We start from the raw sequence: 20,300 nt of genomic DNA on the forward strand, positions 1-20,300 counted from the left end.
CAAGACCATCATATTTGGGTGGGGGGATTATGCCTCCCCCCTCTTTTATTCCCCCTCCCGCCCCGGAGCCTGAGCGCTGCAGCGGGGCCTCCGAAGCGTCCCGGAGCAAGATTTTCCGCCCGAGCCGCCGAGCCACGTCGCGGCCGCCAGGGGTCGCCGCACGGGCAGGAATTGGGGGTCCCTGGGGGTGGGCGGGGAGCGAATTTCTTGGACGGAGGCCGCGGGACGAGTCAAGACCACCGGGGCCCGAAGGAAAGCCCTGGCAGAGGAAGCTCGGCCGGAGGGAAAAGCAGACCGCCCAGCGCCAGCTTCGCCCTCTCCGACCTGTCCCGGAGACCCACCTGGTCGCCGAGCGCCCCGGCTCCCTCCGGCGCCGTCCCAGCCGACTCTCCCGCGCTCTACCGGTGCCCTGGACGGGGCGGTCTGGGCTCCCGGCAGAGCGCGGGCAGTCCTGCTCCGATGGGCGCGCCGCGCTGGCCCCGCCCTGCGCTCGGGGGCCCAGCCTTCCCCTGCCTGCCCCCTTCGCCGGGAGGGGTCGCGGCGCGGTCTCCTCCCCGGGGCTGCTCCTCCGGGACCCCGCCGGTGGCTCCTCCTCCAGCCGCTCACTTCCAGCCCCGCTGCCCGCCCGCCCGCTCGACTGCTAGCTCGGCGCTCGCTGGCTGGCTGGCTCGGAGGCGGAGGAAGCCGCGGCGGCTCCTTTAACACGCCCGAGTTCAGCCCGGGGTCAGGCGGAGTTCGCGGCCCGGCCTTTACCTTTTCCGCCGCCGCGGCGCTCCCGGCACATGGGGACCAGCCGGCGCAGCCTCCAGCAAGCGGCCTGAGGCGCTGCGAGGGGCACAGAGGAGCCGCCGCCGCCGCCGCCGCCGTGGCAGCCGGGGAGAGCCATGCGTGTCCACGCGGACCTCGCCTGCCTGGCCGATCCGACGGGGCTTCCAGGTAAGCCGGGACCGGGGCGGGCGGGCAGAGCCCGGAGCCTGCGGACATCGCGCTTCTCGCCCGCTCCCCAAGCTGGCTCGGGCGGGCAGGAAGCAGCCGGCCGGCCGGGCTCCTCGGGGCGGTTCCGAAGTCAGCAGAAGGAAAGGAGCCGCGCAGCCCGAGGCTTCGGCCAGTCCCCGAGCGGCGGCTCCTTTTGGGGAAGTGGCTGTCGCGGCGGGACCCTCTCCGGCTTCCCCCCTTGGCCCGAGCCCCGGTGGAGCCCGGCGCCCTTTTGCTCGGGGAAGGGCCTGCTGCGGCCGTGGCTCCTTCATCCGCCCGCCCTGCCTTTGGCGTCCTCGCCCGGCCGAGGCGGCAGCAGCGCCGACACCCGAGTCCTTCAGCCCCCACTGCCCGCCCCGCGAAGCTTTTGACAGGCGGTGGCGGCGGGGCTGCTCCTGCCAGATTTCAGGGCGGCTTTGGGGGTTTGGGCGGCCTTCTCCCGCCAGCCCAGCCGCCCTTACCCGGGGATCCCTCCGCTGGACAGGGATGCCGGCAAGCAGGAGCAAGTCGGAGACGAGTCGGTTAGGCGTGCCGGACCAGGGACCGGGGCGGGGGCTCTGGAGAAGAACGGCCAAAGGGGTGAACGAAATGTGTCGCCCAACCGCCGGCTCGGGCCGCAGGGCGGTTCCCTAAGCAGGCCGAGCCACGGCTGGCCCGTTCTTCTCCGTTCAGGCCTGCAGCCCTGAAACCGCCTCCCCCCTCCCCAAATCCGGCCACTCGCGGTAAGATCAAGGCCCGGGAGGCTAACGGCGGCCTGGCTTTCCTGGCCTCCGGAGGGCGACGGGCAGAGAAGCGGCTCGGAAGCGCAGGGGGTCCACGCCCGTAGATCTGTCCCTCTGGCGGAGGGGGGCGGGGGAGGCGATGCGAGGAAATTGTACCGAGGCTGCCCCGTCAGGTGTGAAGCCCCACCCGGAGGAGGGCGTGCGAGGCTGTGATCCGGGACCCACCGGGACTGAGCCCCCTCCTCCGCCTCCTCCCTCCTCCGCCTAAGAAGGAAAGCCCCTCTATAAGGGGAGCCGGCGGGCAAGACCAGGCGGAGGAAAGCAGGAGAGGCGCCCGCTTCCCGGGCCTCCGCGTGGCGGGCAAGCGCGGCCAGTCCAGCTAAGGCCCGCTGTGCTCTCTCTCCTCCACCCCCGCAGGCGCAGCGATGTTGGATGCCTCGGAGGCGACGGGCCACTCCCGGCAGCTGCTGCTCCAGCTCAACGCGCAGCGCACCAAGGGCTTCCTCTGCGACGTGATCCTGGTGGTGCAGAACGCGCTCTTCCGCGCGCACAAGAACGTGCTGGCGGCCAGCAGCGCCTACCTCAAGGCCCTGGTGGTGCACGACAACCTCATCAACCTGGACCAGGAGATGGTCAGCCCGGCCGTCTTCCGCGCCGTCCTCGACTTCATCTACACCGGCCGCCTGGGCCCCGGCGCCGAGGGCGAGGCTGAGCCGGCTGGCGGCGCAAACGCCGAGCCCGCCTTGGGGGCCATCCTGGCCGCCGCCAGCTACCTGCAGATCCCGGACCTGGTGGCTCTGTGCAAGAGGAAGCTGAAGCGTTCCGGCAAATACTACCAGCTGCGTGGCGGCGGCGGCGGCGGCGGCGGCGGCAGCTATTCGGCCTCCGCGCCCTTCGGAAAGCTGGCCAGGGGCCTCCGCGCAGCCACGCCGGTTATCCAGAGTTGCTTCGGGGCTCCGCCGCGGCCGGTGGAGCCGAGCAATCCGCTCAGCACCCACTGCGGGGAGCTGTACGCCGCCGCCGCCCACCCACACGTGCTGTGCCCCTCTCTCTGCGGCCTGGACCTCTCCAAGAAGAGCCCGAACGGACCCTCCCCACAGCTGCCCCCGCAGCCCCAGTCCGAGAGCCGCCTTCGAGCAGCGGTGGAGAGCCGCGAGGGCGTCCTGCCGCCCCGGCCCGAGAACCCGGCCTTGCTGCCTCCCCACGAGCCCTTCGGGGACCCGGGCTCCACGGCCCCTCTCCAGGCCGCCTTCCCCCACCTGCATCACCGCGGCAGTGGCGACAGCAGCCCCGGGACTGAGCCGAGCGCTCGCGTCGAAATGGCGCCCGAATTCCTGTACCGCTGGATGAAGCACGAGCCGCTGGTGGCCGGTTACGTCCTGGATGAGGAGGAAGAGGAGGAGGAGGACGACGATGGCGGCCCCCGACGGGAGCTGGGCGGCGGCGGCGGCGAGCGAGAACTGGAGCCGCAGGCCTCGTCGCCGCCCGGGCCGCCGCAGCCGGCCCCGCGCCACTACTTGGAGAGCGCGGAGCCCGACGGGGAGGCGGAGGACCTGGAGCCGGACAAGAGCACCAGCGAGGAAACGGGCTGCAGCAGCGGCGGCCCTTCTCCCGCGGGGGCAGCCTGGAGCGCTACCTGGGCTACGAGCCCGAGAGCTTCGGGGGCGACAACCTCTACGTGTGCATCCCCTGCGGGAAGGGCTTCCCGTCCTCCGAGCAGCTGAACGCGCATGTGGAGGCCCACAACGAGGAGGACGAGCTCTACCGCAAGGAGGCGGCCGAGGCGGCGGCGGCGGCGGCGGCGGGGCGGCCGTCCAAGGCTCGCCCTACCTGGACAAGGCGCCCCTCTGCCCGCGCCCCCGCCGCCCCGCCGCCCGCGGGGGCCCGCCCGGCTGCGACCTGCTGCGCCCCTACCGCTGCGCCTCCTGCGACAAGGCCTACAAGGACCCGGCCACGCTGCGCCAGCACGAGAAGACGCACTGGCTGACGCGGCCCTACCCCTGCTCCATCTGCGGGAAGAAGTTCACGCAGCGCGGCACCATGACCCGCCACATGCGCAGCCACCTGGGCCTGAAGCCCTTCGCCTGCGACGCCTGCGGGATGCGCTTCACCCGCCAGTACCGCCTGACCGAGCACATGCGCATCCACTCGGGCGAGAAGCCCTACGAGTGCCAGGTGTGCGGCGGAAATTCGCCCAGCAGCGCAACCTGCTCAGCCACATGAAGATGCACGCCGCCGCCGCCGCAGCCGCCGCCGCCGCCGGCCCCGACGGGAAGCTGAAGCTGGACTTCCCGAGGGGTGCTGGCCATGGCGCGGTTGGCGCAGCAGCCGCCCGCGGACAAGGAGCTCTTCCAGCACACCTCGCACTTCTTGGCCGCCGCCGCCGCCGCCGCCGCCGCCGCCGGCGACCCCAAGGCCGCCCTGGAGAGCCTCTACCTCGGGCTCAGCCCCGACAAAACGGCCGAGGTCTTGGCCCAGGGCGCCGTGGTGGCCGCCACGCACCACCTGCACAACGACCACCACGCTCGGACCATTGGCCGCTTCTCGCCCCCTGACGCGCCTCTCCCGGGCCCGGGAGGCGCCCTTTTTGGCCGGGGAGCGACTCGCCCCGGCACCAGAGCGCCCGGCTCTTCCGCTGAGCTTTCGCGCTGCCCTTCACACCTCTTGCGGCTGCCCCGGGCCCTCCCCTGGCCCAGCCTAGCCAGCTCGTCCCTACCTCAAATGGCCGCCCAAGGGGGCTCGGTGGGAGCAGAGATCCGGGTTCAAGAGCCACCGTTTGTAGGGACAGGGAAGTCCGGACTGAGCCGGCTGCCCTCGCCCCAGCCTGGAGAGGGCCCAGCAGCAGAGGTAGCTGGCGAGGGACAAGCCTGCCCCCCCGCCCCACTTAGGCTGTCAGGTTGCCTAGGTGGGGTTCGGAACTTGCAGCCCACTGGGGGTTCTGAATCACAGCCCCCTTCTGCCTCGGGGAGGGATGGAGAGGTGTGTCAGGCCGGGCTCTTGGCGAGACCCTCACAAAACGCCTCCTGAACAGGTGTCCCCTCCCCGCTCCGGAGGCAGAAAATACTCGCAACCACGACACCCCTGGGGAATTCCGGGGCGAAGCTTCGAGGGCGGGAGGCGTCTTTGTGGCCTTTCCTGCCTTTCTGGGCCGGAGGGAGCCTCACGCATCCCCGGCATTGCCCTCCGCCCCCAGAAAGCCCGAGAGGCCAAGGCAGAGGCAGGGGAGCCCCAAACGGCGCCCATCGATACGCCTGTCCAATGGCAGAAGAGCCCTGCCCGGCCTCAGGCCCCCGGGAGGTGTGTGTGTGTGTGTGTGGGGGAGACGGTGCAGACCCCTGACAGACATCAGATCCAGACCCCAGTCGGCCGCTTGGATGGTCCTTGCCGCTGGGAGGGAAGGCCTGGAGCAGCTGGTTGAAGAACTGCTGGTCCGGGCTTGGGAGGGGTGGGGGTGGGGGGTGGGGTTTCCTCAACCTTGTATTGCAATGTGAAAAGGAGAGGGCGTCCCTCTCCCCTCCGCCCCCAGGATTGTGGGTCAAAGGGACCAAAGTGGAGGGCCCCTGTCCGCCCAGCCTCCGCCCAGCCCCTCCTCTGGGCTCCCAATGCAGCTCCTGCCCCTCCCGTGAAGACCCCCGACTTGCTTTCAGGACGGGGCACCCAGGAGCCCCTTTGACAAAGACAAAAGGCCACCTATTTGTCCGCTTCCTGCCCCAGCCCTGGGCCCTCTGGTGCTAGCTACCTGCCCCCCGTTCCCCTGCTGCACTCGTGAGGGTAGGGGGCTCTAGGCCAGTCCCCCAGCTGCCCCTCTGCCTGCCCCCCCCGCCCCGCCCCCACGGAAAAATGTGAAACTGCTCTGTCTTTGCACACCCCCTGCCTGCCCCCCCGCGCCCCCCTTGGGCTGTGTCTTCATCTGAGCCAGCTGCCTCTCCCTCCAGCCCTGAGAGGACCCAGCAGGAGTCCCTCCCCAGGAGGGGAGACCCCACCCCGAGGAAGCTAAGCCCCCGAGGGGCAGCCTTCCCGCCTTCTGTGGCCCTGGGGGGATGCGGCTTCCCTTTTTTTTGTATTCGAGACCAAAACCAAATAACATTTAAGCGTCCCAGAACAAACCAAAGCAATAAAGTTTTTTCTAACACTGCTGCCATCATCCAGGCCTCTGCTTCATTCGGGTGGGGGGGGAGCCTGAATTTCTGGGTGCTGCTGCAGAATGGATGGAGAAGCAAGGCCCAGAAATGGGGGCCTCAGGAAAGCGGGGTCACTGGCCCTGCGACCCCCTCCCCTTCCTTTTGCATGGGGGGCTGACAGAAGTGAAGCCGGATGCAAAGCGGGGGGCTGCCCTTTCAATGCCAGAAAGTGCTGGGGGGCAGCGCAGGTGACACAGGAAATGGGAAGGGGTCAGCTCTCCCCACGGACCCTCATGCTGGCTCGGCTGCTCAGAGGAAATCCCCCCGCCTTCCCTGGGTGGCTGGAGAGCCCAGCCTCGGCCACCTGCAACGGCCGAGCGGCTATTCCGTCCAGGCTCCCCTTTGATGCGTGTGGCATGTTCGTTTGCTCCCTGCACGCGGCGCAGGCCCTGAGCACCACGGCTGCCCAGGCCAGGGCAACCTCCCAAGGGCTTCCTTGACTGATCTCATCCGATGGCCGGCCGGCTTGGCTGGGGCTCTGCAGGCTGGGGGTCCCCCAGAAACGGGGGCTGCTCCATTGCGTTTCCTGGTTCTCCGGGTTGGGTGAACGGTCCAAACGCAGCCTAGGACAACTTAGGGCATTCGGGGGGCGCTGGCTGCAGAGGGGCTCTTGTCCCCCTCAAAGGGTCTCCTGGAATTCCCTCCCCCCTTCCGCTCTCGTGGCCCCCCCTCCCTCCCAGCCCCAAAGGAAGCAGCAGGAAAGAGTAAGATTTCTACTAAAACTTTATTAAGAAAACAACGGAACAAAAGTGGGCGCAGGCCCTCCGTCCACGCCACTCAGGCAGAGGCAGAAGCTGCACGGGGGGCGAGGGGCGGAAGGAAGAGACACCCCCTCTCCGAGCCCAGGGAGGGGCACGCACTCCTTGCCCACTGCGGGCAGTCCCCTCCCAAGGGGGGGCAGTTGGGCTCCTCTGCCCCACAGCAATCCCGCCCCACGGCCCCACGGGGCACTCCGCTGCCCCCCCAACGGCAGGAAAATCTTCCCATGGGGAAGGGCTCTGGGTGGGGAGGGGCTCTCCCGGCCCACGCAAGAACTTTCGGAGCCCCAGGGGGCCCCAACCCTCCCGCTGGGCCCCGGGCCCCTTGGCTCTGCTCCAGGCCCCCTTCCCCCAACCTCCGGGTGGCTCTCGGCAGGGGTGCTGGGCCGGCCCGGTTTAGTCCGTGGCACAGAGGGAGGGGACCAGAAGGGGGCAAGGATGGGGAGGGGCTGAAAACCCGAGACAGACCCTCGGGGGCTGCCCTTCCTCACCTGCCCCACAGGGACCCCACCTGGCTGGGGCTGCTTCACCTGAGCCGGGGTCATTAGAGGGCCCCCACCGCCCCCCTCGCCTCCCCACAGGGGCCGCCTGCCCATCGGCTCCTCCTCCTCCCCTCCTCCTCCTCCTCGCGTGTGTGCGTGCCCCCACAGCATGGCCATTCCAGGTGGAGTTGAAGAGGCTGCGTTTATTGTGCTGGGGGTCTCCTGGAAGGGCGATGGGGGCGGCAGCACAACAGCCCTGGCACGGGCCACGCCCTGAGGCCACCCTCCATGTTGGCAACGAAACGCACGGCTTCCCGTGAGGGGGGGGGGCGTCCCGAGGCTCAGCCCTCCTGGGCCCACCGCAGGAACGTGGGGATGTCCCTCACGGGCACGTTGCGCGTCAAGGCCTTCACCCGCAGGTTCCGGTCGTCCGTCAGCAGCACCACCTCCCGGAGCAGGCGGATGGGGTCCTCTGCAAAGGAGGACAGGGGTCAGCGGGGCCTCCCCCGGCCCGGGCCAGGATCCCCCCCGCCCCCCCCGCCCCAACCTTCCCGGGGGCTCAGCCGTCGGCGTCCCCTGGGCCAGCCGGGAGGGAGGCGGGTTGTTAGAAACCAGAGGCTGTCAGGTTGTCAGGCCCCATCCGCCATAATCCCCTGATCCCCGATCCCGTCCCAGCCAGGCGTAAACACTGCAAAACGCCTTCTCCGTCAAGCTGACAAGTTAAGCTGCTCAGGATTTGGCCCGACGACGGGCCTGGGGCCAGGCTGAGCAGCTGCGGCCCCCGCTGCCCCCTGGAAACGGCTCCGGAGCAGCCGGCAGGAGGGACCCCCGCGTGCTCCTGGGGAACGGAGGGTGTCGGGGCACCCAGGCCCGCCCCCCGCTCGCACTGGCTCCCCCAATGTTTGCCTCCCTTCAAAGTGGGCCCGACTGCATGCTCTTCCTGGCCCCTCACCTTTCTTGGCTGGCATGAAGTCCTTGGCCCTGTCGTTGCAGTAGTGGAGGCAGCAGGAGAGGATCAGGTCATCGTTGTTTCCCTGGGAAGGAGGAGGAGGAGGAGGAGGAGGGGCTGAGCCCTGGCCTGGGACCGGCCCGCTGGAGGGAGGCGGCCTCAAAGGCCGAAGCTGCCCCCAGGGGGAAAGGCTGCCCAGCCCTGCCTCGCCCCCGTCCTTCTCCCAGGGCAAGGGTGAACCCGCGGGAGACGGGAAGTGCCAGGAGGGGCCAAAACTCTCCCGGGGGGCACCCCATGGGCAGTCCTGGTCTTGGGCTCCATTTGGGAGAATTCTGCTCTGGGGCCCCTGCTGGCCTCCCCCTGCCCCCCCTTCCCCACGCCTCCCTCTGGGTCCTCCTCCCATTCCTGCTGGGGATTCCCAGGACGGGGCCTGAGCCCCTCAGGGGGAGGAGCCTCTGCAGCCGGGGATGCCTTGGGCTCCTTCCGGGAGGGAGACGCCCCCATTGGCTTTTCTGCAGGGGAGGATCCCCCATTCGCTGCCATCAAAATAAAAGCCCCCGAATCTCCGAGGAGCCGGTTAGCCTCCATCTTTGGTGCTGTCTGCACCTGTGATCATTCCCCTGCCTTCCGTGTCAAACATTTAACGTTACAGGAGTCCTTGACTTATGACCACAATCAAGCCCTGGATTTCTGTCACTGAGCAAGACAGCTGTTAACAACAAGAGCCCCCAAGGCTTCTAGGCCGCTTCACAGGGCTCTGCATCCCCCCCTGAGCTGGCCTCTTGGCCCCCCCAACAATCCGGGTCCTCATTTTACGGACTTTGGAAGGATGGAAGGCTGAGTCGAGTGGGCAGATTCAGCCTGCAATACGGCACTCTAACCACTGCACCCCCACGGCCCTCAAGTGAGTCATGCTCCATTCTGCCACCTTTCTTGTCACGGTTCTTCAGTGAGTAACCTGGTCATTAAGCGGAACGGCCCTCCCGTGGACTCTGCTCATCAGAAGGTCACTGCGACCTTCGTAAATACAGGCCAGGGGCCAAGCCTCCGAATTTTGATCAGGGGATAATGGGGATAGTGGAATGGTCGTAAGTATGAGACATGGACATAAGTCCCTGCCATCATGTCAATGGAGGGCTGCCCGGGGTTCAGCCCGGAGCCCCTGTGCCCAGAGCAAGCCCCCTCGGGCCCCCTTTCACTCCGGGCGTCCTGCGACTCAAGGCAGGCGTTTGGGTGGGTGGGTGTGGGTGGGTATGGTCCTCAGCCCCCCCCCGCCCCCCTCTGGCCGGGTACCTGCTGGCGGGAAATGTCCTCGCTGCGGAAGGAGACGGACTCCAGCTCGTTGCCCGGCTGGTCAGGGCCCGGATGTAGCTGTCGCGCCTCTCGAAGCAGGACTCCAGGAAGTCCACCGCCTTGCGGGCCCGGTCCTGCAGCAGGCGGCTGTAGCCCCGGCCCGGTGCTCGGACTCGGGGCCCTTGGCCAGCCCGTCCAGCTCGTTGATGACTGCCAGGAGGGAAGAGAGCGGGCAGGATTTGCATTCGGGCCTCAAGTCCCGCCCGGCCTAAGACGGGGGAAGGGGGCGGAGCAAAGCTGGCCATCCTGGAGGGGGCAAGTGGGGGGCTACTGGCCTTGGCTTCCTGCTGCAGCGAGGAGGAGACGGGACAAGGCTGGCATTTGGGGAAGGGAGGGGGCGTGTTGGGGGCCCCCAGAGGGTGGGACAAAGCAAGGGGCGAAGTGAGCCTGCCCAGCCCACCACCAGGGAGGCTGTGGCCCCGCCCCCTTTGGGGGCAGCCCGCTGGTCCTTCTGGGCCGCCAGCCAAGACGGCTAAGAGGTGAGATCCAGCGAGACCCTCAGCGTCCCTGGGGGGAGCAGGGATGCTGCCCTCCTGGGAGGGCTTCCACAGGGCCGTGCCCCCCCCCCCGCCCAGCTCCAGCATTCCCTGCAGGTGGGGGGTTTGCAGGGCCTGCTTGTGCCGGGCAGATCAAACGGGGCCTGCGGATGACCGGCCAGAGGGACGAGCGGGAGGAGCTGCAGCGCCACCCGAGATCCGTCCCGCGGCCGCATCCAAGCCAAACAGCCTTCAAAGGAGCGGCTTGTTTGCGCTCCTGCCCAGCCCGGCTTCTCCTCCGCCAGCCAGCCAGCCAGCGGGGTCGGGTTCAGGGGACGCGGAGGAGCGGGAGGGAGGGAGGGAGGGAGGCAGAGCGGGGAAGGAGCCAGGGAAACCGGCCCTGGTGGGCGGGCGGCAGCGGCCGGAGCAGCCTTTAACTCTTGGTTGCCCCGACCCAACGGGGCAAAGCCCCCCCAGTTTGGGGGAGCAAGCACGGATCCTGCCCCCTGCGAGGGGGGCAGGAGGGGCTGCCACAGAAGGAACCTGGGTCAGCAGCCCCCTCCCCAGGCCAGGCCTCCCCACAGACGGAGCTGCCTGGCTGCCGGGCAGATGGCCGGAGCCCAGGTCCTCCTGGAGGAGGAGGAGGAGGAGGAGGAGGGTGCCCAATGTCCTACGTCCCGTCCCCCCCACAGACCACCCAGCGGCTGTTATCTGCTGCCCGCCGAGTGTTTACCCCTGGCAGGAGCCAGCTCTGCTGTGCTGCATCTTTATAAGGAGAGGAGGGAGAGCCAAGCCGGCGGCTGGACTGGGGGTGTGTGTGCCCGCCTGGCTCGGCCGTCCCCACTGGACGGTTCCCGCACTGCGCTCAGCCTCCTCCTCCGTCGGCTGTGCTCCTGGAGCCCGGGGAAATGACGCTGGGTGCAGTGGGGGGGCAGTGGGGAGGCCGCAGGGCCACTTGGCAGCTGGTTCTGCAGGCTAATCCCGCCCCCCATTTTCTTTCTTCCTCCCTGCCAGAGGCCGGGGAGGCTGGAGCTGAGGGGGGCACCCAGGGCGGCTGGGGGAGAAGTCCAGGGAGGGCAGGACTGAGGGGGGGCAGCTGGAGGGCAGCCCCAACCCATCCAGCCAGGTGGGTGAAGAGTTGGCGAAGGTGCCCCAGAATCTTGGAAAGGAAAGCCCCCCCCCCCCGGCAGGGATTCTGGCCTGGAGGACTGTGGGAAACGGGGTGGGGTGGGGGTTGGGGGCTCTTGGCATCCACCCCTTGGGGGTCCATCCCTCCCCAAACTCACCAATCAGGGGCACCACCAGGATGAACTGCCTGCACTCCAGCAGCTTGGCGAGGCTGCCCAGGTGGTCGATGAAGCCGTTGGTGTCCGGGACGAGGAAGACGGGCCGGATCTCCAGCTCCATCTGCCTCACCTGGGCCTGGTCCTTCAGCACCGCCTGGGGGGAGGAGGGGCCCGTGAGCCACCCGAGGAGCAGGCAAGGAGGCTGGGCAACCCTCGGCGGCAGGGCCTGATGGGAGCTGTGGTGCTCCAGAACGGGAGGGGAAAACCCACCTGCCCCTCCCTCCTCAACCCCCTGGAGGCTTTCAGGGCCAGGGAACGATGGGGGAGGGGGGGGGGGCGATATAAAGCAGGGCTGCCCCATCTTGGACTTCAGCTCCCAGAATTCCCCAGGCAGCATAGAGTATTAAAAGCTCGGACACGCCTGATATAAGGCCTCTGGGGTTGGACTAGAGGACCTCTAAAGTCCCTTCCAGCCTTAGGATTCAATGACTGTGCTTTGAGGGGGCTACGCTCACTCTGAGTTGGGCTGGGAGATGAGGATTCCTCCACCCCCCCCCCGTCATGGCGTGGAAGGCAGACCAGACGGCCGGCTCCTTCATCCCCCGGCCGGCTCTGTCACTGCTTAGAGACCCCCACCGGCAGCGGAGGAGGGGCTGCCTGAAACCCCCCCCCCCGGCTGTCCCTGTGGGCCGGGGGTTGCAAGGAAAGGTCCAGGCTGCTCCCACCTGGCTCATTAAACCATGATTAAACCAGAGGTTTAATTAAATGGCCTATGATGCCATATCGCGGAATGCATGTAACAAAGTGAGAGAGTTGGAAGAGACCTTGGAGGTCTTCTAGTCTGACCCCCCTGCTCAAACCATGATCAGGCAGCCTACAGAACCATTAAACCAGATGGCATATTAAACCACGACTAAGCCAGAGACCAGCCATTCCTCTGGGCTATTTCTGCCCTGGCCAAGGGGGTGGGCTGGAGGACCTCAGGGCTCCCTTCCGCCACACAGGGGGGTTGTGACCGCCGTGCCCTTCGGAGGCTCTTGGCCCGACTGCCAGGCTCCAGGCGCAGAAGCCGCTCTGTGCCGGCTGTCACGTCCGATCGGCTCCCCTGGGCTGGCCAAAGACAGGACGACAGGATGCGAGGAGGAGGAGGAGGAGGAGGAGGAGGAGGAGGAGCAGCCGTGGGCCGCGGCCAAGACTGACCCCCCACCCACCGCAAGGAAGCCGGCAGAGGCTGGGAAGGCTGTGTGTGTGTGTGCGTGTGTGTGCGCGTGTGTGTGTGGGCAAGGGCAGGAGGAGCCCCCTCCCCGGACCCCCAGGGCCAGGAGCTGCAGGGCAAGCGGGGGGCGGCGGCTGACGCCTTCCTCTTCCCTGGGGGCAGCCGCCATGTCCGCTGCCCAGGAGGACTCAGTGTGGCGGAGCTGCTGGGCGGGGGTGCCCTTCCGCTGCTGGCAGGTGTGCGGGCGCTGGCTCATTGTTTCCCTCGCGGAAGGAGGGCCCGGACCAACAGATGGACGGACGGCTAATTTAGCCCCCAGCAGGCAGCCTCCCCCGCCCCCGCCCCCGCCCCGCTGCTGCTGCTGCTGGAGCTCCCTGGGGAGGGGCCGCCCGCTGGCTGCCCAGGAAAGAAGAGCAGGGCTGGGAGGGGGCGGGGGCCTGGGCTCCAGAAAGGCCCCCTCCCCACCTCCAGGCAGGCAGCCGCTGGGACCAGGGCGGTGCCTGGGGGCTGCGGGGTCCTCCCCTCCCCCTGGGCCCTGCGTCCCACTGACTGTCCTCCCCTGGTCAGCCCAGGGCCAGAGGAGCTGAGGGGGCAAAGGGCAGGGGGAGGGGGACTGTTTGCGCCACTGGCCCCCAGGCCCAGCCGCCGCCCGGGCCCTCGCGGCATCGGGGCCACGGGCCCCACTCCCGCTCGCCCAGGCTCTCTCCCCTGCCACTTGCCCCCGAGTCCTGCAAGGGTGGGCCTGGGGAGCCGAGGGTGGGGGTGGGGGCTTCTGGGCCCACAGCCAACAGCCGGCGGGGACACATGTGCAGGCTCTCCCAGCCGGGCCTTTGGCGGCCCCCCTTCACAAGCGCTTCGGCACAGACGGCAGAGTTTGCGCGCATATGGCTAGACAGATGTGTTGGGCTGGGGTTCAAGGCTGGGGAAGGAAGAGTCATGGCAGGAGGCCGGAGGGCCCTGGGCACAGCGGAGGGGGAGGGCAGGGGGGGGCCGGCCGGGAGCCCACCCAGAGATGCTCCGGAGGACACCTCCCTCTGCCGGCTGGCCGGCCTTTGCCAGGAGCCCCCTGGGCGCCACCCGAGGGCCACGCGTGGGCAGGGGGCTCAAGCCCGGTCCCAGCATCACTGGGCTGGGGGGGCAGGACTGCCCCCTCTTTCTAAGGTGGGGGGCTGTGCCCTGAGCCGCCAGGGCTGCACCGACCTGGATCTTGTCCTGCCGGCGCTGCTGCTCGGCCACCTTCCTGGCCAGCACCTGCTTCTTGGCCCGCAGCTCCCGGATGTCCAGCTCGTCCCCGCTGCCCTCAGCCTCCTCCGAGTCGTCCGGCAAGGCCTCCACCTGGACATCGTCCTCCTTCCAGCAGGCGGGTGGGGGGGGAGAAAAGGAAGGGAGGGCGCCATGGCAACCAAGCACAACACCAGGGAACGGATCCCCCGCCCAGCCTCCCCAACCAAGGGAGGGGCACCAGCTGAGGCTGCGTGGGGGCTTGTGGGGGTGTGGTCGCACGGGGCAGGGACCTCAGGCCTCCAGACCGGACCCCAGGCCCCTGCACGACCCCCCCCTCCCAAAGGCCAGCCGGGCCTTGCAGCGTGCAGCTGGCTGGCAGGGGGCCGGGGGAGAGGGGGGTGGCAGAGCCTTCCTCCTCCTCCTCCTCCCCTCCCCCCCCCTCTCACGCGGGGCCTGCCAACCCGAAAACCCCAGGCTACAGGAACAAGCCGGGCAGAAAAACAAGAGGCTTATTTGAGATTCCTTAATCACATCAGGATGTGAGGGAGGCGAGGGGGCGAGTGGGGGGAGGCGAGCCCCCCAACCGCCCCCTCCCTCTTCCTGTGCTGGAGGTGGCCGGGCAGCCCTGCTCCAAGGCTCCCCCCAAACTGATCCTGAGCCTGAACCCGAACCCCCGCCTGCCCCCCGCTGGGCCTGAGCTGCACATTATTAAAACTCTTTCCCCCAGCCCCCCCCAGCTCCTCTATTTGCAGAGCGCATCTGGAACTCATCGCAGCTCCCAAGAGGAGCGTTTGGGTGGGACTGGCAGGAAAGGGCACCGGCCCTCACTCGGGGGGACGCCACGCAGAGCCCCCTCCCCCGTTACAAAGAGTGGGGTGGGGGGGCACGCAGGCCGGGCCAACCTCCCCCTTCCTGCCCACTACCTGATCCTCCAGTTGTTTTCCCTGCTGGCTGGCGGCCGCTTCCTTTCCCATGGCGTCTGGGCCGGGGGCCACGGACACGTATTTTCCACCCTTGAATGCCAGCAAGGGCTCCTCCTGGCCACAGAGGGCTTCCAGGAAATACTTCAGCACCGTCACACGCTTGCAGTCGGCCGCAATGACCTGCGGAGGAGGGGGAGGGAGGGGGCAGCGGGGCAAGGAAGAGGGGAGGAGGAAGGAGAAGGAAGGAAGGAAAAGGAAGGAAGGAAGGAGAGAGAGGAGAGGAGAAGGCAGGACACAGAAGAGAGGGAAAGGAGAAAGGAAGGGAGACGAGGGACAGAAATCCCACCCACCCCAGTTAGAGCACCTCAAAACTGCTGTAGACACCCCCAACAGACCCCTGAGCTTCCCCCGGGGACCACTACACTCCTCCCTGGCCAGCCCAGAGGCCCGGGAAGCCCCCAGGGCAGGGAGCCCCCCTCAAGAGTGGAGCCCTGGGACTGGGAAAGACCCTGCAAAGCTTGGATGACAACGCAGAGACCCCCAAGGGACCCCAATAATCCTCGCCCTGCGCGGAGGGGCTGTCTATGGGGGGCGGCAAGCAGTAGGGGTCCCACCTATTCTCCCCCAGGAGGAGGAGCCTGCATGGGACAGCGAGACCCTCACTCCCCCGTCCTTTCCTCTCCAGGACCTTCTGGTCCTGGGGGCACCAAGGAGCACGGAAGGAAGCCCCGAAAGCAGAGCAGAGGGGAGCCCCACCCCATTCCCTGCAGCACCCTGAAGCCCCCTCAGGCCTTCCGTGCCATTGCAGCTCTTCAGTCAGTCCCTTGGTCGTTAAGCGAGTGTGGATCACCCCCGCTTGTCAGAGAGAGTCGTGAAAGGGGCCACGCGGCCGTCATAAAGACGAGCCAGTTGCCCAGAGGCCGAGGGTCCTGTGGCCAGGGGGAGGCAGCCACGGTCATCAGCCGACAGGCCTAGGTCGCCCCTCCCCACCGCTGCTGAGATAGTGAATGGTCACTAAACAAATTGTCGTAAGTCATGTACTAGCCCCCCGCCTGTTCTGAAACGTCCATCTAGGAAGGGCCCAAGGGGACACTGGGCTCCGGGATGCCAGCCTCCATCCTGGAAGCCCCCACTCGCAAGGCCCACCAGGCGGCCCCCAGATGGCCCAGGCCCTGACCCCTTCCACCCCCCACCCCCGTAGGCGAGGCTGGGCCCCTCCAGGCCAAGGGGCAGCAGCAGAGCCTGCCGGTCAGCCGGAACCAAGGGGGAGGCCCAGAGCCCCCCCTGCCTGCCTGGGGGCTGCCCCTCCATCCCAGGGGCCAGGGGCTCCGTTCTGGGGTGGGCAGGGAAGGCCTGGGCGGAGCTCTGACCCTGCCAGCTGGGGGGTGTCAAGGAGGAGGGGCTGACCCCACCTGGGCCCCTTGAAGACTGCTGGCTTTGCTGGCTGAGGAATTCTGGGAGTTGAAGTCCGCCCCCCGTCTTTAAGGGGCCCAGGTGGGAGACCCTGACCTGGGCGGCCCCTGCAGGAAGCGAGGAGGCTCCCCCTCCCCAAGAGGCAGCCATTGTGCCTGTGAGTTGTGCACACAAACACCCCTCCCCCCCGCAGGGGCTGGCCTGCCTCGCAAGGCTGGGCGCAGGGGAGCTATTTTTACGCGACACGTTTCCTGTTGCCGCTGGTGTTTGTGTGTTTGTGTGTGTGTGTGTGAGATGAAATCAGAGACCTGCAAGAGTCCAAAGAGTCCATTGGGGGAGGGGCGTTTGTGGGGGTGGGTGGGAGGGCAGGACAGAGACCCCCAGGGAGGCGCTTGGACGCCCCCTCCGTCCATCCGCACGGGGTTTGCCGCCCCAGCCCTGGCTCTCTGCCTCTTCCCCACCGGCCCAGCCTCCCTTTCCCGGCTGCCCCCTCCTGAGACGGGCCGGGAGGGCCTCTGTCCCCCGAGGGCCCGGCCTCCCGCCTCGGTGAGGGGCAGCGGTCCCCTTGACACCCCAACCCTGCACGGGGGGAGCCCCTGTCGGCGGGAGGGGACGTCCCTGGGCCACTGCAGCCGCCGGCCCTTCTGAGGGAGGGACGCTGGGGGTGCCCGGAGGATGCCAGGCCGAGCCCTGACCCAGGAATGCCGGGGGGGCACATCAAAGGCTTGCAGGGCCCCCCCGCATGGGGCTTCTGCCCTGGGCAGAGCAAGGGGGCCGAAGGCTCCCGGGGCCAGAGAGGAGCAGAACCGGAGGGCCGGAGGGGCAGCCTCTTCCGCTTCCTGCCAGGAGGCTCCGGCGCAAAAGCCTGGCGGGCATTTCCTAATCTGGCCATGGCGGCACCTCCTTCCAACCCCCCAGCCCAGTTAGTGTCTGCCTCCTCCAGCTGGTCTCTTCCAGGAAGAAGAAGAAGAAGAAGACAAAGAGGAGGAGAAAAGGGAGAGAGAGAGGAAGAGAGAGGAGGAGGAGGAGTGCAGCTCCGTGGGAGCCAGCCCTGGCAGCCCCCCTTGCTGTCCAGCAGGCCCAGAGCCCGCCCTGCCCAAGGCACGGGGCCTGACTGGCTCTTGGCGCAGGCCCCGGGGCTGCTGCTGGGACCGGAGGAGGAGGCGCACTCTGTGCAGGCCCAGGGGCTGGGGGAGGAACGGGGAGCGGCCCAGCTGGGGAGTTCAGGAGGGGGCTGAGGGCTCCCTCTGCTCCCGAGGCCCCTCCCACCTTTCAGGCTCCACCCTGCCCGGGCAGCCCCAGTTGGAGAGAGCCCCCCACCCTCCACCCGGGGTGTCCCAGCCCCCAATCTATGGTCTTGATCAGGATTAGCTCAGCCTTTCCGAGCGAGCGGAGGAGCAGGAGGGGGGGCGGGGCAGGGGAGGGGCTGCAGCTGGCCAGATGTAGGGGAGGGTGGGGGGATTTTATTCCGCTGCCCGTGGCCAGCAGGCAGGAGCCCTTCCAGACGAGGCTTCTCCTCCTGCCGGCTGCGGCGGCTTCAGTGCCAGCGGGGGGCTTTCTCCAGCCGCCCCCTTTCCCGGGAGAGGCAGAGTTTCCCTGCTTTGCGCCAACTCTGCTCCTGGCCCCCCTCCCTCCCCTCCCCTCTCCGTGAATGCAAATGCCTGCCGTGGCGGCCAGGAGCTCAGGGCAGCGGTTGGGGCAAAGGGCTGAGCTGCAGTCCGAAAGGGAAGGGAGCCTGGAGGTCCTCTAGTCTGCCCCCCCGCCCCGGCTCAAGCAGGAGACCCTGTTCCCTCCCAGTCCGGGGCTGCCCACAGTCCCTCCTTAAAGGCTCTCCCTCCCGGCCATCGACTGGTGCCCAGGGGCCTTGGGCCGGGCCAAAGGGAAGCCCCCGGAGCCCCACCAGGCCCAGATGCCCCTGGCTCGGCCTGGCCCCTCTTCCACCACACAGGGAAGGCCCCCTCGGGCAGGCTCGGTTTCCCCTCCTTCTTCTCCATGTCTTGGGGCCCCCACGAGACCCCAGGACAACACATCAACGAGGCCCCCAACCGGCCGGGAAGGCCTCAAGGCTGCCCAGGCAGCCCCCAAAGGATCGCAGTCGTCCCGCCTCGGAGGGCTGCCCCAGAGAAGGGGGGAGGGGTCCACTGTTCCCCAAAGCCCCCGAGGACTCACCCAGGAGGGAGGGGACAACCTGGAATGAATTTCCAGTGGAACAGAAGTTGCCCCCAGAGGCTGCGGGGGCCCCATCGCTGGAGGTCGGTCTGGAATGGGGTGGGGCCTGCTGCCTGAGCAGGGGGCTGGACTAGAGGACCTCCAGGGCCCCTTCCAGCTCCATTCGCACTGGTGGATGGACAGATGGGGGTGGCCCTCCCAACCTGCCCTGGGCAAAGGGCCACCGAGGGGTTGGGGGTTGGTCGGGGGGGGGGCGGCTTGCAGAGGAGGGCAGCCCCTGGGGCCTCACGGACACCAATGACCCCAGTCCTCGACTTGCAACTGAGCCCAAAATTTATGCTGCTAAGTGAGACGGTTGCTGAGTGAGCTTTGCCCCATTTTACGACCTGCCTTGCCAGTGTTGTTAAGTGAATCGCTGCAGTGGTATTAGTCGCACAGCGGTTGAGAGAGCAGAAGGTCGCTAACAGGGACCACGTGACCTCGGGACACTGAAACCGTCATAAACATGAAGCGGTTGCCAGGCGTCCGGAGGTTGATCCCGTGGGGATGCTGCGACGGTCGTTAAGTGTGAAAAGCGGTCCTGTCCTCCGTGCCGTTGCGACTTGGAATGACCACCGAACGACCGGTCGTAAGTGGAGGACTGCCCGGACTGCCCTGATAACCGCCGGAATCAACACCAGGGCAGCAAAGAAGCTCGGAGGGGGCGAAGGGGATGGGGGGCAGCCCAGGGGGGTCCCCGGGAAGCCGGATTCACTTAACAACCGTTCTACCAATTTAGTGACTGCGCTGATTCACTTAACGAACGTGGCAAGGAGAGTCGTAAAATGGGGCAAAACTCACCTAGCGAGTTTCTCACGGAGCAACGTCAGTGCTGGGCTCAGTTGTGGCCGTAAGTGGAGGACTCCCTGCACTGCCAGCCATCAGGGCTCTTGGCCCCCTCCGGGCCCTCCTCCCCCTGCAGCTCCCCAAGCAGGCCAGAGCTTGAGCAGGGGGCTGGACTAGAGGACCTCCCGGGCCCCTTCCAATGCCAGGGTCTTCCTGTGGGGCCCCTCCCCCCCCACCCTGCTCCTTCCGTGGTGGGTCTGTGCCCAACTCTCAGCCCCAGAGACGGACAGGCAGCTTAGGGGCCGGGGGGCTTGCGAGGGCTGACTTTTTTTTGGGGGGGAACCTCTGGCCCTGCCCCCCGGAGGTGCAACACGGAGCCACATATTCTTTTAATTTGGGGTAATTATCTCACGGCCGGCAGCAGGAGCAGCAGCCGCCGCCTCTTGGGATGGGAGGCAATTAAGGGGAGATAAATTTCATTCCGCCCAGCGAGGCTGTCAAGCGGAGGATGGAGCGCTTGGGCCCCCCCACTTGAACGGGGGGGCTCTGGGTCACGCCTGGTTTACTTGAAACGTGGCCAGCCCCTCCAGCAGCTCCCCCCCCCCCTCCCTCCCTGGCAGGGCACCCCCGCCAGCCGTGACACCTGGACGCCCTCCAGAGCCTCCCCAGACGCTGCGGAGAGAGGAGGGGGATGCAAGGGAAGTGGGCCGGGGGGGAGATGGGGGGGAGGCAGGAGCTCCTCAGGGCCCCAAGGATGGACGGGCATCAGTGGCCGGGGCTTCCCAGGGCGACCTGCGGCTGCCCCCTCAGCCCAGGGTGGCCAAGAAGCGGCCTGGGACCCCCAGGGACTCCACTCAGAGAGGGAGGGGGAGGGCCCCCCCCCTCTGCAGCTTCCGTCAGGCGCTCCTCCCCCCACCTTCCTCCTCCTCCTCCTCCTCCTGCGCTCCTTGCTCAGGTTGGGCCAACCTTGACCGCAAGGGAGGGAGGCAAGGAGGGCCGGGCAGCAAAGGGGCAGGTGAGCTGAGGCCGCACCAGCTCCCCCTCCGGTCACTTCACAGCAGGCCAAACCCCAGCCAGGGGCCCAAGGAGGGGAGGGACGCCCTCCCCTTCCCATGCCTGCTACACAGAAAGACGAGCCCCCCCCCCGGGTCTTGGCACTCTTGGCCGGGCCGAGGAATCAAAACGCAGCCCGGGAACGGAAAAGAGGATTCGGGGGGGCAGGGGGTCCTGGGTGCTCTCTGGGCTGAGCCGCTTCCTTGCAGGCGTTTCATTCCCCAGCTAGGTGGCCTCATCAGGGCCCGAAGGGAGGGGGCTTGGCAAAGAGGAGGAGGAGGAGGAGCACGGAGTC

The 20,300-nt window shown here is 67.9% G+C and overlaps 2 protein-coding genes across 2 annotated transcripts in view; one reads left to right on the plus strand and one right to left on the minus strand.

The window, feature by feature from the left end:
• The first annotated feature begins 554 nt into the window (after positions 1–554).
• Positions 555–5,829, plus strand: HIC1 (HIC ZBTB transcriptional repressor 1). The gene is given in 6 exon segments (XM_026690287.2): positions 555–936; positions 2,115–3,308; positions 3,311–3,501; positions 3,504–3,882; positions 3,885–3,990; positions 3,992–5,829. Coding segments are annotated over 6 exon segments (2,655 nt in total). The 5' UTR covers positions 555–884; the 3' UTR covers positions 4,725–5,829.
• A 1,477-nt stretch (positions 5,830–7,306) lies between these two features.
• SMG6 (SMG6 nonsense mediated mRNA decay factor) overlaps positions 7,307–20,300 on the minus strand; it is a 52,505-nt gene continuing 39,511 nt past the window's right edge. Inside the window, 8 exon segments of the mRNA XM_087955609.1 lie at positions 7,307–7,590; positions 8,071–8,152; positions 9,361–9,416; positions 9,419–9,517; positions 9,520–9,570; positions 11,183–11,336; positions 13,599–13,748; positions 14,546–14,725. Coding sequence (XP_087811735.1) covers positions 7,460–7,590; positions 8,071–8,152; positions 9,361–9,416; positions 9,419–9,517; positions 9,520–9,570; positions 11,183–11,336; positions 13,599–13,748; positions 14,546–14,725 — 903 coding nt within the window. The 3' untranslated portion in view covers positions 7,307–7,459.

Source organism: Notechis scutatus, chromosome 1 (genome assembly GCF_049901735.1).
Source record: "Notechis scutatus isolate UNSWTSFEM ecotype Mainland chromosome 1, rNotScu1.2, whole genome shotgun sequence".
Classification (NCBI taxonomy): domain Eukaryota; kingdom Metazoa; phylum Chordata; class Lepidosauria; order Squamata; family Elapidae; genus Notechis; species Notechis scutatus.